We start from the raw sequence: 17323 nt of genomic DNA, 5'->3' as shown, positions 1-17323 counted from the left end.
GGAATTGATTCGAAGGGACTCCTCAACCTTCTACTCAATTCCTCAATGTAACAAGAGAGGGACTCCTCAACCTCAATTGTTCACACCATGGTTTCATCACGAAACCAAAAAGGGATTTTGAAACCTCTAAAAATTTTATACTACGACTACAATAGCTAAGGAGGTATTTATAACCTCTTATTAGGTTAAAACAAAGAAAACCCTAAAGCCCATAAATATAAGGCCCAATCTAATAATTAAATAAACAAAATCAAAATACATCAAATTAAATTAAAACATTCTAAAAATGTAAACTAATAAAATCTTCTAAATAACACTTGAACTCTTCATATCACAGACATTTGAAGCATGCATCATTCTCCTCCTCTTCAAAAAAGATTCGTCCTCGAATCTTGTAGGTAAAATAGTATATGAAAAGGACAATAATTATAAAGAAGATAATATTTTTTTTCTTTCTTGCATGTATATATATATATATATGTGTTGTACGGTATGCTTTTTTTGTTTTTTTTAAACAATAAAATCAACAATAATGAAAAGCAAACGGAAAACAAGAACACAAGAACTTAAAGAAAGACACAACAGACACTGGACTCTTTTTTTTATAAAAGAAGAACAAATATAGATTAATAAAAATTAATCTAATAACTGAGCTCTGATACCAAATGATAAAGAAATAAAAGATAAACATAAAGATAAGAATTCAAACCGAATAAAAAGATAAATTGTAATTGAAATAAAAACAAAAAGGATAAATTGAAATTGAATACAAAGAGAATCACTCTACTTCTACCTAATTTCTTGACGCAACAAGAAAGGGACTCCTCAACCAAACTTGTCAACGCCATAGTTTGGGAATTGATTCGAAGGGACTCCTCAACCTTCTACTCAATTCTCCGATGTAACAAGAGAGGGACTCCTCAACCTCAATTGTTCACACCATGGTTTCATCACGAAACCAAAAAAAGGGTTTTGAAATCTCTAAAAATTCTATACTATGACTACAATAGCTAAGGAGGTATTTATAACCTCTTATTAGGTTAAAACAAAGAAAACCCTAAAGCCCATAAATATAAGGTCCAATCTAATAATTAAATAAACAAAATCAAAATACATAAAATTAAAATAAAAACATTCTAAAAATGTAAACTAATAAAATCTTCTAAATAACATTTGAACTCTTCATATCACGGATATTTGAAGCACGTATCAATACTTCTCCTCAAGCTGGCTTGAAAATATTCTTCATTGATAGCTTGCTTATTATGCTATCAAAGGTCTTTTTGAGTAATCCTTTAGTTAGAACATCTGCTAGTTGTTCCGTAGTCGAAACATATGAGATACAAATCTATCCTCGTTCAATCTTTTCCTTTATAAAATGCTTGTCAATTTTGACATGTTTAGTTTTGTCATGCGGAACTGGATTATGGGTAATATAAATTGCATATTTGTTGTCACAATACAACTTCATTAGTAGAGAAATGGGAACCTTTAGTTCTTGTAGCCACTGCTCTAAACATAGCTTCTGCACTACTTCATGCCACAACAATATTTTTTATTCCTCCAACTAACCAGGTTTCTTCCAACAAAAGTATAATACTCAGATGTTGACCTTCTGTCCATAACATTCTCAGTCCAATCTGCATAGGTTTCTATTTGAAGATGTCCATAGTTTTTGTAGAGTAACCCTTTTCCAGGCGATCCCTTTAAGTACCTTAGAATTCTAAAGATAGCATCCATGTGTTCTCGATCAGGTGAATGCATAAACTGACTTACCATGCTTATAGCAAAGGCTATATCCAGGTGTGTATGGGATAAATAGATTAGCCTCCCCACCAACCGCTGATATCTTGCTTTGTCTATTACATTTTCTGATTTAGTTGGTTTCAATTTTAAGTTAGGCTCTATAGATATTTTCGTAGCTTTACAACCAAGTAATCCTGACTCTTTTAAAAGATCTAGGATGTACTTTCATTGGTTCATAAAAATGCCTTCCTTAAACTTTGCAAATTCAATTCTAAGAAAGTATTTTAATGAAATGCTTTAGCAAGCTTCTCCTTCAAATCTTTTAGCTCCAAGATATCATTACCTATCAGAATAATGTCATCCACATATACAATTAAGATAGCAGTTTTATTAGCTGTTGAATGTTTATAGAAAAGTGTATGATCAGCTTAGCTTTGAGTATAACCAAGTCTTTTTACCACCATTCTAAGTCGTTCAAACCAAACTCTTGGGGATTGTTTCAATCTTTAGAGAGATTTCTTTAGTTTGCACATTTTATTCCTCTCTATTTCAGCCTCAAATCAAGGTGAAAATTTCATGAACACCTCTTTCTTTAGCTCTCCATTCAGGAAAACATTCTTTATATCCAATTGATGTAAAGGCAAATTGTAATTCGCAGCAAGAGATAAGAGAATCCGCATAGAGTTAAGCTTAGCAACTAGAGCAAAGGTCTCTTGATGGTCTACTCCATAGATTTGTGTAAATTCCTTAACTACTAACCTAGCCTTATATCTCTTTATGTTTTCATCAGCCTTGCACTTGATGGTGAAAATCCACTTGCAGCCAACTAATTTTTTGTCCTATGATAGGTCTACAATCTTCTAAGTTTCATTCTTCTTGAGTGCATACCACTCTTCTAACACTGCTACTTTTCAGGTGGGATCATCTAGTGCTTTCTCATGATCTTGGGCTCAAACAGATTTGTAATTTTAGAAATAAATGCTCGATGATTTTGAGAGAGATTTTGGTAAGAGACATAATTGAAAATAGGATGGTTGGTGTTGGTTTTGGGTAATTTTTTTGTGTAGGTTCTGGTTTCTTTTCTTAGGGCTATTGGCAAGTTATTATTAGAAGTGACAATTTTAGATTTATCTGGAAGTTCGTGAAGTACTACAATTGGGCCGTCTTCCGAATTTTCAGATTGGGTTGGTACAGAGATGATAGGCTGGTCTCTAGTCTTCTTGAGATATTTCCGAACATAACATCAAAGCTCCTTTTCTGATTGTGGTATTTCTTTTCCTGTTTCGGTTCCAACTAATTCTGGCACAATTTCAGAATTGGTTTCCACATCTTTTTTTACAATTGTTTCAGAATTTGTTTGATCAGTGAAAGTTGTATCCTCAATATGTAAGATAGGAGTGGATAAAGGTTCATGAAAAAAATTTCTTTACTTAGACTCTCCCCCGAAGAGAATTTTTCTAAAAAAAGGTTTCATGTTCCAAAAAAGTAACATCCATGCTTACATAAAATTTCTTTGTGTGTGGATTGAAACATTTATAACCCTTTTGACTTCGGAAATAGCCAATAAAAATGTACTTTTCTGCTCTTGTAACAAGTTTACTTCGATATGAACGTGTATGCAAAAATACAATACAACCAAATACTTTTAAAGGTAAGTCAAAATGCAACCTACATGCTGAAAAATTCTTTTGAAAGTATCCAATGATGTGCAGTAATTTAACACATGCGTGGGCATTCGATTTATGAGATAGGCTGCTGTTAGGACAGCATCTCCCCATAAATACTTTGGAATATTATCCTAAAAAATAATGGCACGTGCTACTTTGAGAAGATGTTTATTCTTCTTTTCAGTAATGCCATTTTGTTGGGGTGCATTGAGACATGTAGATTGATGTTGAATACTTTTCTTTTGAAAAAATTCACCAAGATTTTTATTAAAGTATTCAGTACCATTATCACTTCTTAATATTAAAATTTTTATGTCAAATTGTATTTCTACCATTGTTGAAAAATACTGAAAATTTTTTAAAAATCCCAGATTTTTCATGCATGAGATAGATCTAACATAGTCATATGTGGTCATCGATAAAAATTACAAACTATTTTTTTTCAAATTGAGTTGTTATTTTTGATAGACCTCATACATCACTATGAATCAAGTAAAAGGTTTAGATGCATGATAAGGTTGAGAGTAATAAGGAACTTTATGACTCCTTGCACGAATACAACTTTCACATTTAAGTAAGGGAGAATCAATATTTTTAAACAAACTTGGAAACAAATGTTTGAGATATGAAAAATTAGGGTATCCTAGTCTATTATGCCAGAGCATTATTTGGTACTTTATAGGCATAGAACTTATACCATTAAATCCTTGGGCTACTTTATCCTCCGAAATATCCTCAAAATGATAGAGTCCATCCATCATTTTAACACTGCCAATTATCTTCTTCGAGGTCCGGTCCTGAAAAATACAATGAGTGTCAAAAAATGTCACAGCACAATTGGAATCCTTGCAGATTTTACTAATAGAGAGAAGATTACAAAAAAATTTTAGTACATGTAGGACATTTCTTAGGTCAATATTTTTGGATAATTAATTGTACTTTTTCCAGTAATAGATAAAAATCTACCATCAGCAACTCTAATTTTCTCATTTTCAAGACAGGGAGAATAAGTTTTAAATAAAGAGGAGAAGCTGATCATATGGTCAGATGCACCTGAATCGACAATCCATGGTGCATTCAAGTTTGAGGTGCAGTTAAGGGACATAGGAATACTAAAATTACCTGTTTGAGCCAGAGAATTACTAGGAATACTAGACACAAAACTGAAATTTAACAGCTTTATGAGCTCTCAACTTGCACCTTACTCAAGGATGATTTTTCAGCCTCATGAGCAGTTGGGGTAGAACATATTTTGGGACCAGATTTGCTGCCTTTGAGATGTGCTGGTTTTCCATGAATCTTCCAGCAGGTTTTGATGAACGGATTTTTGATGGTATAGAATTTCTCAATAATGAAATCTCGTCGAAGTATAGTTCCTAAACCAAACAATAATCCTTTCATACAAAAGATTGTTTTTCACAAGTACAAACTCCTAAATTTATAAACCGAAGTATTCAAACCTCAGGTCGTTCTCTCTAGGAATTGCGATAAAGTGTCTTGTTTTTGGTTATGAGATATTTTGGGGTTTTTGGGATAAGAAACAAGAAATGTAAATGGCAATGAAAATAAACTAACAACTAAAAAGGTCTTGGCAAGGTTTGGTGGTCAAGGATCTCTATCCCTATCACTAACCACAACATGAGAATTGGCAAGGATCAATCCTACTAAGTCATCCTCTAACTAGTAGTAAAGGAAAGTCAAATGAGCTATATCAATCCAAGTCCATAAGTCCTAGTTCTCCACTAATTCAATTAGTGAGATCCAGAGTTAATGGCTCCCAATCATCAATTACTTGGACATTAGTAACTCAAGAGTTCCTAAGTTACCTTTCCAAGCCAAGAGCATAAAATTCTACTGTAAAATCCAACCAAGTATTTTATCAAATATTTGGAAGGCATAAAAGGAAAGCATAGTAAAATTACAAGGAAAGTAAATATACTCTACTCAATTGCGAGGAATTAAACAACAATAAATCAAATGAAAAATAAAGCAACATGAATCATAAATTGCATTAAAGAAAAATGGAAGAACAAAAGTGCATCAACATGAAAGTAGAGAATTACAAGAATTGAAATACAAAACTAGAGAGAGGAGAAGTATAGGAAGAAGAATTGATAAAGAAAAAAGTAAATCAAAACATGAAATTAACCTAGATCTAAGAATTTCTAATCTAGATCTAACCCACTCCTAATCCTAGAGAGAAGTGAGAGCTTCTCTCTCTAAAACTAACTTTTCCTCCAAAACTAACCTAAACTAAACTAATGGTAACTAAAGTGTCTCATCCCTCTTCAATCCTTGGGTTAAATAGCATCAGAAATGAGTTGGATTGGGCCCACAAGGCTTCTAAAACCGCTGGCCACGAGTTGCATTAAGTGAATCATGTGCAACCATCGGTGCGTACGCGTACAGTGTGTGTGCGCGCCCCTATGCGCAATGCAACTATGGAAATATTATATCATTTTGAAACTCCGGATGTTAGCTTTCTAACGCAACTAGAACCGCATCATTTGGATTTCTGTAGCTCAAGTTATGATCAATTAAGTGCAAAGAGGTCGGTTTGACAGCTTTTGCGATTCCTTCATTTCTTCATGAGTTCTCCATTTCTACATGCTTTTTCTTCATTCCCTCAATCCAATCTTTGCCTCCTAAATTTAAAATCACTTAAAAAACATATCAAGGCATCTAATGGTATCAAGGTGAATTAAATTTAACTATTTTAAGTCTTAAAAATCATGTTTTCACTCTTAAGCACAATAAAGGAGAATTTACAAAACCATGCTATTTCATTGGATACATGGGAGAAAAGTTGACAAAACCCTCTAAATTCAACACAAGATAAACCCTAAAAATGGGGTTTATCAACCTCCCCACACTTAAACCATAGCATGTCCTCATGCTATACCAAGAATGAAACAAGGGGTATGACATTTATTCAATGCAAAGAAACTATATGCATCTTATCTAAATGAATGCAAGTAAATGCAAAATGATTCTACCTAATTGGTTAAAAATAAATCAATTCCCAAGACATACATGCACAACTAGGGCCAAGATCATATAACGATTCATGAATCCTACCAATTCAAATATCAAGATGAAGTTCAAATAGACTTGCAAGAAGAACGCTCATGAAAGCTGGGAATCACAGAATTGAGCATCGAACCCTCGCCGGAAGTGTTTGCACTCTAGTCGCTCAAGTGTGTAGGGTCAATTCTCTCAATTTTCTCCTAATCATGCTTTCCAAGATTTGTTTTTCATCTAACAATCAACATTTATTTCATGCATTCATACAATTATCATAAGGACTTTTCATAGGTTGTAATGGGGTTAGGGTCAAGGTAAGGATGCATATTTGGTCAAGTGGACTTGAAATTTGAATCTTTGATTACCTTAAACTTCCCACCTAACCTATACAGCAACTATATAATTCTAAACAAACCTAACTACCCATTCTTCACTTTTTTTTTCACATACTCATGCATTTTTTTTCTTGATCATAACACATATGCGTTGATTATTATTGGACTTCACTTTGGGACATTTTGTCCCCTTTTTATTACTTTTCTTTTCTTTTTCTTTTCTTTCTATTTTTTTTTCTTTTGATATATACATATATTTTTTTCTTTCTTTTTATTTTCTCATTTTTTCTTTTTGCAATAAAGTATATACAAAAGTATCAATGCATATGGTTTTACATTTAATTAACACACGAGTATGTACCAAATTCCCAATATTTTTAACAAAAATATAACACACGCATTTTTCACTCAACCAATGTCTCAAATTTTCCCACACTTGAATGATACACACTCACTAGCCTAAGCTAATCAAAGATCCAAATTAAGGACATTTATTGTTTTTCGCTTTAAGGCTTGTAATGTGCTAAAATTATGAACAAGTGGGTTAAGCGTAGGCTCAAAGTTGGCTAACAATGGATGATAAAAGATAAGGCTATTTGGGTAAGTGAGCTAAATGAAATGACAGTCTCAATCATGTAAGTGTATGAATACAAGGAATAATGGACATAAAGAATCAAACAAATCAAAGATTACAATCATAGAAAGAGAATAATTGCACACAAGAAGAAAAATAAGTGGTTATAAGATGTAACCATATCATTAGGCTCAAAACTCACATGCTTGTGTTCTTAGCTCAAAAACCATGTTCCAAAATAAATTCTTTCAAGCAAGTTCAACAAAAGATTTTTTTTTTTCAAATTGGTAGGGTTGCCCAAAAATTATAATTTCTTGGAAGGAAATCATTACCCTAACCAAGTAGTCCTAATAAGAAAGAAGTGGTAAAAATATGTACCAATTCTAACTAACATGCAACCTATCATGCAATGCAACAACTATCTAACATTGGTGTTGAAAAAGGAAATTGTTACCCATGGAGATCAGTCGGACGACCTCCCCACACTTGAAGATTGCACCGTCCTCGGTGCATGCAAAGAAGAGCAAGGTGGACGGGTTGCTACAACTGATGAGCTCCTTCAAAAGGTTGTGCGGATGACTTGTTTGATTACCCCATTTTGAGATTTCTCCTTTTTTCTTTCTCCCTTCTTGGTGGCCAACCTAAAAGGATAGAAAAAGAAAGAAAATTAAGCCTATGACAAAGATATCAAATCAAATAGAGCATAGGCGAGGCCTAATGCCAAATGAAAGTAGGGTTCTCACTACATGGTAGCTACAACATGTGGGTGAGAAAATAATATAAGCTAAGGCATATTAACTAACACTTGATATAAGAGTAAAGTCAAAGTATGAAGAGCATATTGAGCATCAAGATCAAATAAGAAAAAGTGGATCATGAAAAATAATATGAGGTCATATCAATGCACAAAGACACAAGAGTCATACAAGATGAAGCATTGATTTAAAAGTTTCATCATCCAACAATATCAAACAAGTCACGAAGCACCAAAATAATGCAGAAAATTCTCAACAATTGAGTAAGAGAATTCAACACCATTATTAAAATAAGAAACTCGAAAAAAATAAAGTAAAAACAGGCTATAAAAACAAAACGAAAATGAAAAGAATAAAAGTATGCGAATGCAATGGACAAAAGAAAATAGAAGATGAGAGAAGAAAAAAAAACTCTTTTTTTTACCGATGCGGACGCGTCATGCACGCCCACGCGTCGATGTGCAGATTGGCCGAAGGGCGCGTACACGCCAGGTGCGCGCACACGTGGGTGAAGTTGGGTGCAGGGTACAGCGTCAGCCCAAGGTTGGCCCAACTCTCTGGGAAATCTACCAGGAGGGCTTGTGACGCTATCGGCGCGCGCGCGTACAGCGTGCGTACGCGTGCATTGCGCAATTAGAATCAAGGACGCGTACGCGCCAGGTGCGCGCACGCGTGGGTGAGGTGGGCGCAGGGCACAGCGTTAGCCCAAGGTTGCCCCAACTCTCTGGGAAATGTACCAGGAGGGCTGGTGGCGCTATCGGCGCGCACGCGTGCATTGCGCAATTAGAATCAAGGACGCGTACGCGCACGCACACGGGTAGTGTTGGGCCTGGGGCTCAGTGTTCGCTTAATGTTCGCATAACTCTCTGGAAATTGTACCAGGAGCTGCGAAGTCCATCGACGCGTACGCGCCCCCGCCCCTTTTTTTTTTAAACACTAAAACAGCTAAGAAAAATCTCCCTAACAGTACCTACAGCTCAGAACTGATCAAAAATGCAAAATTAAAAAAAATCTTTTTGACTTTTGAAACTTTTCCAACTATTAAACAAGCAAAACTTGCATGTCAAGCAACTAATAACCAAATTATTAAAACAAGCCTATATGAAGAGAAAAACTACCTACAATAGTAACTCAATCACTTATTAATCAAAGCTACAAAAGAGTGGAAAGAGTGTACCATGGTGGGGTGTCTCCCACCTAGCACTTTTATTTATTGTCCTTAAGTTGGACTTACGGGGAGCTCCTCTCAAGGTGGCTTGTGCTTAAACTCATCTTGGAACATCCACCAATGCTTGAGTCTCCAATAAGCACCATTCTTCAAGTTCAATTTTTTCAAACTTTGATGGAGTTCCTCACAAACCATGGGCTCCCAAAAGTGGTCATCATCTTGTAATCCGGGATCCCACACTTTATTTTCACACCCGTCTGTAAGTCGAGTCTCATTAATTCGTCCGGGTGGCAAGCAAGATGAATTCTCAATGAAGTGACCAAACATCCTTCTAGACCCATGAATTCTAGTTCTACACCAAACCTTGCAATCAAACTTTAGACATGCAACCATAATGAACCTAGAATAATGTTTCCAACCACTAGCCATCTCCCTTTTTCTCTTAAAGCCACAAATATGTCTAAGTTGACCATCCGTCTCAAGCAACCCATATTCAAGGGGAATAATAAAGCTTAAGTATAAGGAATTTACCCACTTGAATGAAAGAATGGATGGTGATGGCTTGGGGAGAGGTATTTCCAATGTCCTTGCAAGCTCTACTCCCTTATGTTCTTCCTTGTCAATCTCCACCTCTTCACAAACTTCTTCAATTTCTATCCTTTGTTCATCAATTTCATCTAACTCTTCTCCATCACTCAAGTCATAGATGGGAGGATTAGAGAAATCTACCTCCACATTGCCTTCTATGTCATTGGGAGAAGGTTCTTCAAGTTTAAAGGATTCACCACCAAGAAGATTGAATGCATGATCTTCATCACCAAAGGAACTCAATTTTTGCTTCATTCCCTCCAAGTCTTCATTCAAAATTTGTTTTGGAGGTTGTGCATATTCCTCCTCAACATCAAATTCAATCTTCTTGGAGATGTATTCTTCAACTCTAGGTTCCCAAGGAGGTTCCGCATCTCCCAAGTCTTCAACCACTTCTTCCTTTTCTTCAATGATCATAGGCTCCTCTAATTGCTCTAACACAAAGTGGCATCCCTCATCACCCACTGGGGTTTCCAATCTCTCCTTCATGCTATGCTCGTCAATTGATTCTCCACATGTGACCATGGGAGTGCTTTGAGTGCTCAAGTATTGGGAGGCTAACCGGCATACTACCTCGGTCAAGGTAGCCACAAATTCTAGTGTCTCCCTTTGTATTTCTCCTTGCCCTTGAAGTATAAGGCTAAGGATTTCATCCATTGAGGATTAGGGTGGATAAGAGGGTTCATTGTCTTGGAGAAAGGGTTCATAATAGGAAGGTGGTTCTTCTTGGTAAGGGTGTGGAGGTGGTGGTTCTTGGGAGTATTGATATTGAAATGGTGGTGGTTCTATGTATGGCTCATATGGTTCAAAAGGTAGTTGGTATGGTGGGTAAGGGTCATGGTCATATGGAGGTGTTTGGTGAAAAGAGGCTTGTGAGTATGGTTGAGGTTCATGTTGAGGATATGGCTCATAGGCATATGGTGGTGGTTCTTGAAAGTTACAAGGGAATTCACCATAGCCATTGGATTGATATGCATCATAGAATGGCTCTAGTTCATAGTCTATTGGTGGAGGTTGTTGCCATGAAGATTGATCATATGCATATGGCTCCTCCCACCTTTGATTATCCCATCCTTGATACACATCCTCATTGTAGTCCTAATTTACTACAACATAGTTAGAACCAAACTCATAGCCAAAGTGAGAATTCATGATAGCAAGAGAAAATGAAAATAAAATCAAATGAGAAACAAAGAAAACCAAATCCTAAAACTAGCAAGAGCTAACAAAAGCAAACATATTCACACTATTCAAATATATACAATAACCAATAACACAACACCATTGCAATTCCCCGGCAACGGCGCCATCTTGATCAACGGATTTTTGATGGTATAGAATTTCTCAATAATGAAATCTCGTCGAAGTATAGTTCCTAAACCAAACAATAATCCTTTCATACAACAGATTGTTTGTCACAAGTACAAACCCCTAAATTTATAAACCAAAGTATTCAAAACTCGGGTCGTTCTCCCTAAGAATTGCGATAAAGTGTCTTTTTATTGGTTATGAGATATTTTGGGATTTTTGGGATAAGAAACAAGAAATGTAAATGGCAATGAAAATAAACTAACAACTAAAAAGGTCTTGGCAAGGTTTGGTGGTCAAGGATCTCTATCCCTATCACTAACCACCATAGTATGAGAATTGGCAAGGATCAATCCCACTAAGTCATCCTCTAACTAGTAGTAAAGGAAAGTCAAATGAGCTATATCAATCCAAGTCCATAAGTCCTAGTTCTCCACCAATTCAATTAGTGAGATCTAGAGTTAATGACTCCCAATCATCAATTACTTGGACATTAGTAACTCAAGAGTTCCTAAGTTACCTTCCCAAGTCAAGAGCATAAAATTCTACTCTAAAATCCAACCAAGCATTTTATCAAACACTTGGAAGGCATAAAAGGAAAGCATAGTAAAATTTTAAAGAAAGTAAATCTACTCTACTCAATTACAAGGAATTAAACAACAACAAATCAAATGAACAATAAAGCAACATGAATCATAAATTGCATTAAAGGAAAATGGAAGAACAAAAGTGCATCAACATGAAAAGTAGAGAATTACAAGAATTGAAATACAAAACTAGAGAGAGGAGAAGTAGAGGAAGAAGAATTGATAAAGAAAAAAGTAAATCAAAGCATGAAATTAACCTAGATCTAAGAATTCCTAATCTAGATCTAACATACTCCTAATCCTAGAGAGATGTGAGAGCTTCTCTCTCTAAAACTAACTTTCCCTAAAAAACTAATCTAAACTAAACTAATGGTAACTAAAGTGTCTCATCCCTATTCAATCATTGGTTTAAATAGCATCAGAAATAAGTTGGATTGGGCCCACAAGACCTCTAAAATCGCTGGCCACGAGTTGCATTAAGTGAATCATGTGCAACCATCGGTGTGTACGTGTACAGTGCGCGTGCACGCCCCTATGCGCGATGAAACTATAGCAAATATTATATCATTTTGAAGCCCCGGATGTTAGCTTTCCAACGCAACTAGAACTGCATCATTTGGACCTCTGTAGCTCAAGTTATGATCGATTAAGTGCGAAGAGGTCGGCTTGCCAGCTTTTGCGATTCCTTCATTTCTTCATGAGTTCTCCATTTCTACATGCTTTTTCTTCATTCCCTCAATCCAATCTTTGTCTCCTAAATCTGAAATCACTTAATAAACATATCAAGGCATCTAAAGGAATCAAGCTGAATTAAATTTAACTATTTTAAGTCCTAAAAAGCATGTTTTCACTCTTAAGCACAATTAAAGGAAAATTTACAAAACCATGCTATTTCGTTGGATACATGGGAGAAAAGTTGACAAAACCCTCTAAATTCAACACAATATAAACCCTAAAAATGGGGTTTATCAGGTTTTTCGGGTGTGACGAGGTTTATTACAGTGGTCACACCAAAGATTGGAGGGGTACTTCTGATTTGATAAACTTTTAAGTGCAGCAGGTATCACTAAGAGTGCATTAGACTCCAAAAAAGTCTGTTCAGTCTTGCCTTTTCCCATCATCACACTCTACGAGTTTTCTCTCTTCTAACTTCAGCAAATACTTCTTCAAATTAGGGTAGGATTGTTCTTCCAATAATTCTGTCATGAACTTCATCTAGCTCTACATTGAAGCCTACAAGAAATTAAAATGTCATCCCTTCTTCCACTATTTGTTGGTGGTGTTTGGCATCAGTGGCTGAATTCTACTTGTAGTTATTGAAGTGGTCAAGATCTTGTCACACCCGCTTCAACGTATGAAAGTATTTGGTGACATTGTGACTCCCTTGTTGAATTTCTCTAACTTTTAGAGTAAGTTCATAAATTTGGGATTTATTCCCAAAATCAGAATACATCTCTTTGACTCTATCCCACAATTCTTTGGCAGTGGTGTACTACATATAGTTACTACTAATATCTTCCTCCATTGAGCTCACCAGCCATGTCATCAACATGAAATTTTCGGTAATTCTTGATAACAAAAGGAAATAAAGGAAGGAAAATACGATTTAATGCTAGTATATAAATATTTTTACACGTTATTATACATCTCGTAAACTTGTTTATTGTAAAAATAAGATATGTTTATACCTATCTTAATTATAGTTATAATTGAACAACTAAAAAAAAATGATATTTTCAAATTAAACCATATCTACAGGTAGCATTCAGCATGCTATCAAGAAAATTCAATCATGACAATTAGTTGGCATCTTCATAATCCAACGGTGTACAATCACTGGAGTGCAGTTGTGCAAATAGCTCATTCCTCAGGCCCTAAGAAGATTAAAGAGATATATGTCACATCAATTGAATTTTACAATATCAAGGGCCATCCTCAACCGCCTTCGCTCATCTAATTGATTGTTTGGTGGATGAATTAGTCTGTACAAACTTCCTCTGCATAGAAAATATACAGTTCAGACTTCAGAGTCATTAAAAGTAAGGTGAACTCTACTATACCCTCCTAAAATAAAGGGTAAATTACCCTTTGTGACATACAATAATTATTGATAAATTATCCTTTTATCAGAATTCTAAGATTCACTTTATCTTTTTTTTTCTCTATATTTCTCTTAAAATTTAATAACAGTGTCATTTTCATCATCTCTACCAAATACACCTCTTCTCTAATTTAAAAAAAAAACTAATGCATTGGTGAAAGCATATTAAACTATTATATTGTCACAAAAATATTAAATTATTATTCAGATAAAAATAAACAAAATGGAATAAATATTTTAATATTCACATTCGCTTCAAACATTAATTAATTATTTTATTATTCATGCCATTAATTACCTACAAGAATTTTATTTATGGTGCAAATTCATATCTGTCATACCATACCCTCTTGCTTCTCTCCGAACATAATATCTTCTAATATGAAAAAAAATCTTAGAAAGAAGAGAGTTGAAAAATTGTTAGTTGTGCTAGTTGAAATTGGAGATTAAAAACCTAAGAACAAATTCAAAATCCTAACTTAATTGATTAGAAATGGTGATTCGATTTGAAAGGAATTAGAATTTTAAAATTGGAGAAGAAGAAATGTATTTAGTGGGGATGATGAAAATGACATTGTTATTAAGTATCAAGAGAAACATAGCGTCAATTGAAAAGAAAAGAGAAGATAACGTGAATCTTGAAACTCTTATAGAAAGATAATTATCAATAATCACTGTATATATCACAAGGGGTAATTTACCCTTTATTTTAGAGAGGGTATAGTAGAATTCACCTAAAAATAATCCTTCCAGAACAATATTAATCAAAATAATAAAAATTCCTGGAAAAGTATAACAGTCCAACACAATATATAGTAAGGTAAATTGTGTCTAAATTAACCAAATAATAACTGAAATTTTCATCTTATTTTTGCTTATTACGTCTCAATTGACATTTGAGCTATTAACAGCATACATCAGATATTTTAGATGTTCATTTAGAAGTAATCTTTTTGGCCTGCATAGCACTATTCTGTACCAAATACCATATACTAAGATCTATTTGGAATACAGAGTCTCATATGAATCTCAGGAAATAAGGAATCTTAAGTTAGCTGGGAAGAAATTCAGTAACAATAGAAAGATTCGGACGTCGAGTAACTGCTCCCATGAAGAGAACAACATTTGGATGCCTCAGTCTTTTCATTATTTGAACCTATGGCAACTTACATATGTTAAATATGCAGTAAAATCATATAAATTCATGAAAATGCACAACTAGTTTTGGCATTCGTAAAAGAATTAAACAAAATCCTTTTTTTGAATAAGTATAGTCAACAACATGAACTAAATAACTCCAATGTGCTAACCCTACTTCTTAATCTCCATCTAATATATTCTTTCCATACATATATGTTCTCTTATATATACATTCATGCACCACTATATTCTCAAATTGCATTAGGAAATCTATTCATAGAGAGAAGAGAAGCACACAAGATGGAAGTATATAACAACAATAGAAGCTATAAAATGTTGGAGAAATAAAACAAGGATTACATCAAAGAGCTTCGAAATGGTCAATCTTCATCATGAACTTCTAAAAAAATGCAATTCAACAGGACAAAGTATTTAATCCAACTTTCAAATTATCCTGGGACAAATACAATAGCAATCTAAATAAAGTATTGCAGCTATCTGATATGTCATTATGGAGCAAAAAAATCACATCTGATAGTTGTAAATGTGTACTAAATGAAATCATTCATCAACAAAGATAAACATATGAGTAGAAACTACAAAAAGAGACACTAATGAAATATTACCTGACTTATGAATTCTTCAAGTGATTCACCAGATATATCTTCATCAAGAAATCTTTTTACAGCAACTTCCTACAAACCAAAGCAGAGACCTGATGTAAATAAAAGAATTCAAAAACCTAAAGCCTAACAGAAAAACACAACAAAAAATGACAAACATAAAAGCTAGTCAAGTATAAGGTATTGATTACTTTTGTTAAGGGTAAAAATGAAACTGAAGCCAAAAATTTCTTGGGCCTTGCTTAGTTAAGAAAAGAAATTACATTTTATAATTTGTTTGTTGAAAATACAATTTGAATTGTAAGATAGATATGGAATGTATGCCTGAATAGGAATAAAACTCACTGTTCCACGCCATTCACCACGGTATACCTCCCCATACGATCCTGAATGCAAAAAATAGGCCACCAAAATGTAATTGTAGCCATCATATGGGAATTTTTATGTATAAAACTATAAATAACACCATCTAACAAAAGAATGCAACCAAATCTTATGGAGCAAAGTACAGTTAATACCAAGTCCGATACGTTCACCCAGTGTGATTTCCTCCAACGGAATGTCATACTCGGCAACATCATCAAATGTAAAATCAGATTTTGTACTGTCATTGCTTACTATAGATCTATCAGATATTCTATCACCTTCTGAATTCGCTCCTACCACAATATTCTCACCATCACCACTACCCTTCGGCTCATAACCAGTGCCATCCATGTGTCCCTCACTTCGACTGCCTTGCTCATACAGTTTGCTGACAGATGCAGTGGTTGCTACTACAGCTGCAGCAGTTGCAGTGGCCGCTGCAGCTACTGGAAGCTCAATGTTTGAGTCAGTGTTTGACTTTGCTACAGCAGCTACCATAGAGGAAGCAACAACAGCAGCAGCTGCTGGTGCAGCTGCCGCAACTGGAACATTTTTCCCATATGTTACCTGGGATGGTGTATGTTGTACAGCTGCTAACTTCGGATCAAGAAGAAGGTTTATTCCTAAACCTTCAACAGGCTTAGAGTGCTCCAGCTGGCTGCTTGAACTTCCTTTCGGATGAACTCTGTGGTGAGGCAAAGTAGGACCGAGATTCTCGTCAACCTGAGTCTCTTGTCCACCTTCTGGTTTGTGTTCATCTTTTTCTTCAGTTGGGGAGCATAACACGTGATAAATTTCAGAAAATAAATTTGGAGGAGCAATGACATCACTTTCAAGTAAAACATCATGTAGTTTTTGAGCTAAGTGAGGATTTTCCTTGGCAGCATCAATCATATATAATGAAACATCTTTGACCTTCATTCTGCCCACGGCAGGGGAACTTTTTGCAAATGAAAGATCTTTTCTTAAAGACTCACTCAAACAAATCCATTATTTAAAAGAAGGCAAAAGATTCGATGGTCCCAAAACGTTTGGACCATTAAATGGTCCTATAACAAAATATATTTTTTAAGTTTTTTAATAACTGTTGAATAGTCTTTATTTAATTTTAATTATAAATTAATCTTTTATATATTATTTAATTATAAAATTTATTTTTTATTTATAAATTATTATTTTATCATTCATCTATCATGTTTATTAATAATAAAAAATTAAAACAATGCCAATGAATAATAGCTCAGATGGCATAGTAGGTTGCGGGTTTGAGTCTCATATCTTTGTTAAAAAAAATTAAAACAATAACAAATTAGATTTTCTATTAATCGTAATAAATATTTT

General features: G+C 34.5%; 1 protein-coding gene across 1 annotated transcript; it reads right to left on the bottom strand.

The window, feature by feature from the left end:
• Nucleotides 1-14851: 14851 nt before the first annotated feature.
• LOC107644301 (putative serine/threonine-protein kinase SIS8) lies at nt 14852-16903 on the bottom strand. Its single transcript, XM_021102895.2, has 4 exons — nt 16135-16903; nt 15962-16002; nt 15620-15688; nt 14852-15009 (listed from the first exon to the last, which is right to left on the bottom strand). Exons 1-4 carry the CDS (start codon nt 16901-16903, stop codon nt 14905-14907), a joined length of 984 nt encoding a protein of 327 aa, XP_020958554.1. The 3' UTR covers nt 14852-14904.
• Nucleotides 16904-17323: the final 420 nt, after the last annotated feature.

Source organism: Arachis ipaensis, chromosome B5 (genome assembly GCF_059453495.1).
Source record: "Arachis ipaensis isolate K30076 ecotype BB chromosome B5, ASM5945349v1, whole genome shotgun sequence".
Lineage (NCBI taxonomy): Eukaryota > Viridiplantae > Streptophyta > Magnoliopsida > Fabales > Fabaceae > Arachis > Arachis ipaensis.
Note: the sequence above shows the minus strand (reverse complement) of the source record. Positions and strands in the feature narration are given on the sequence as shown.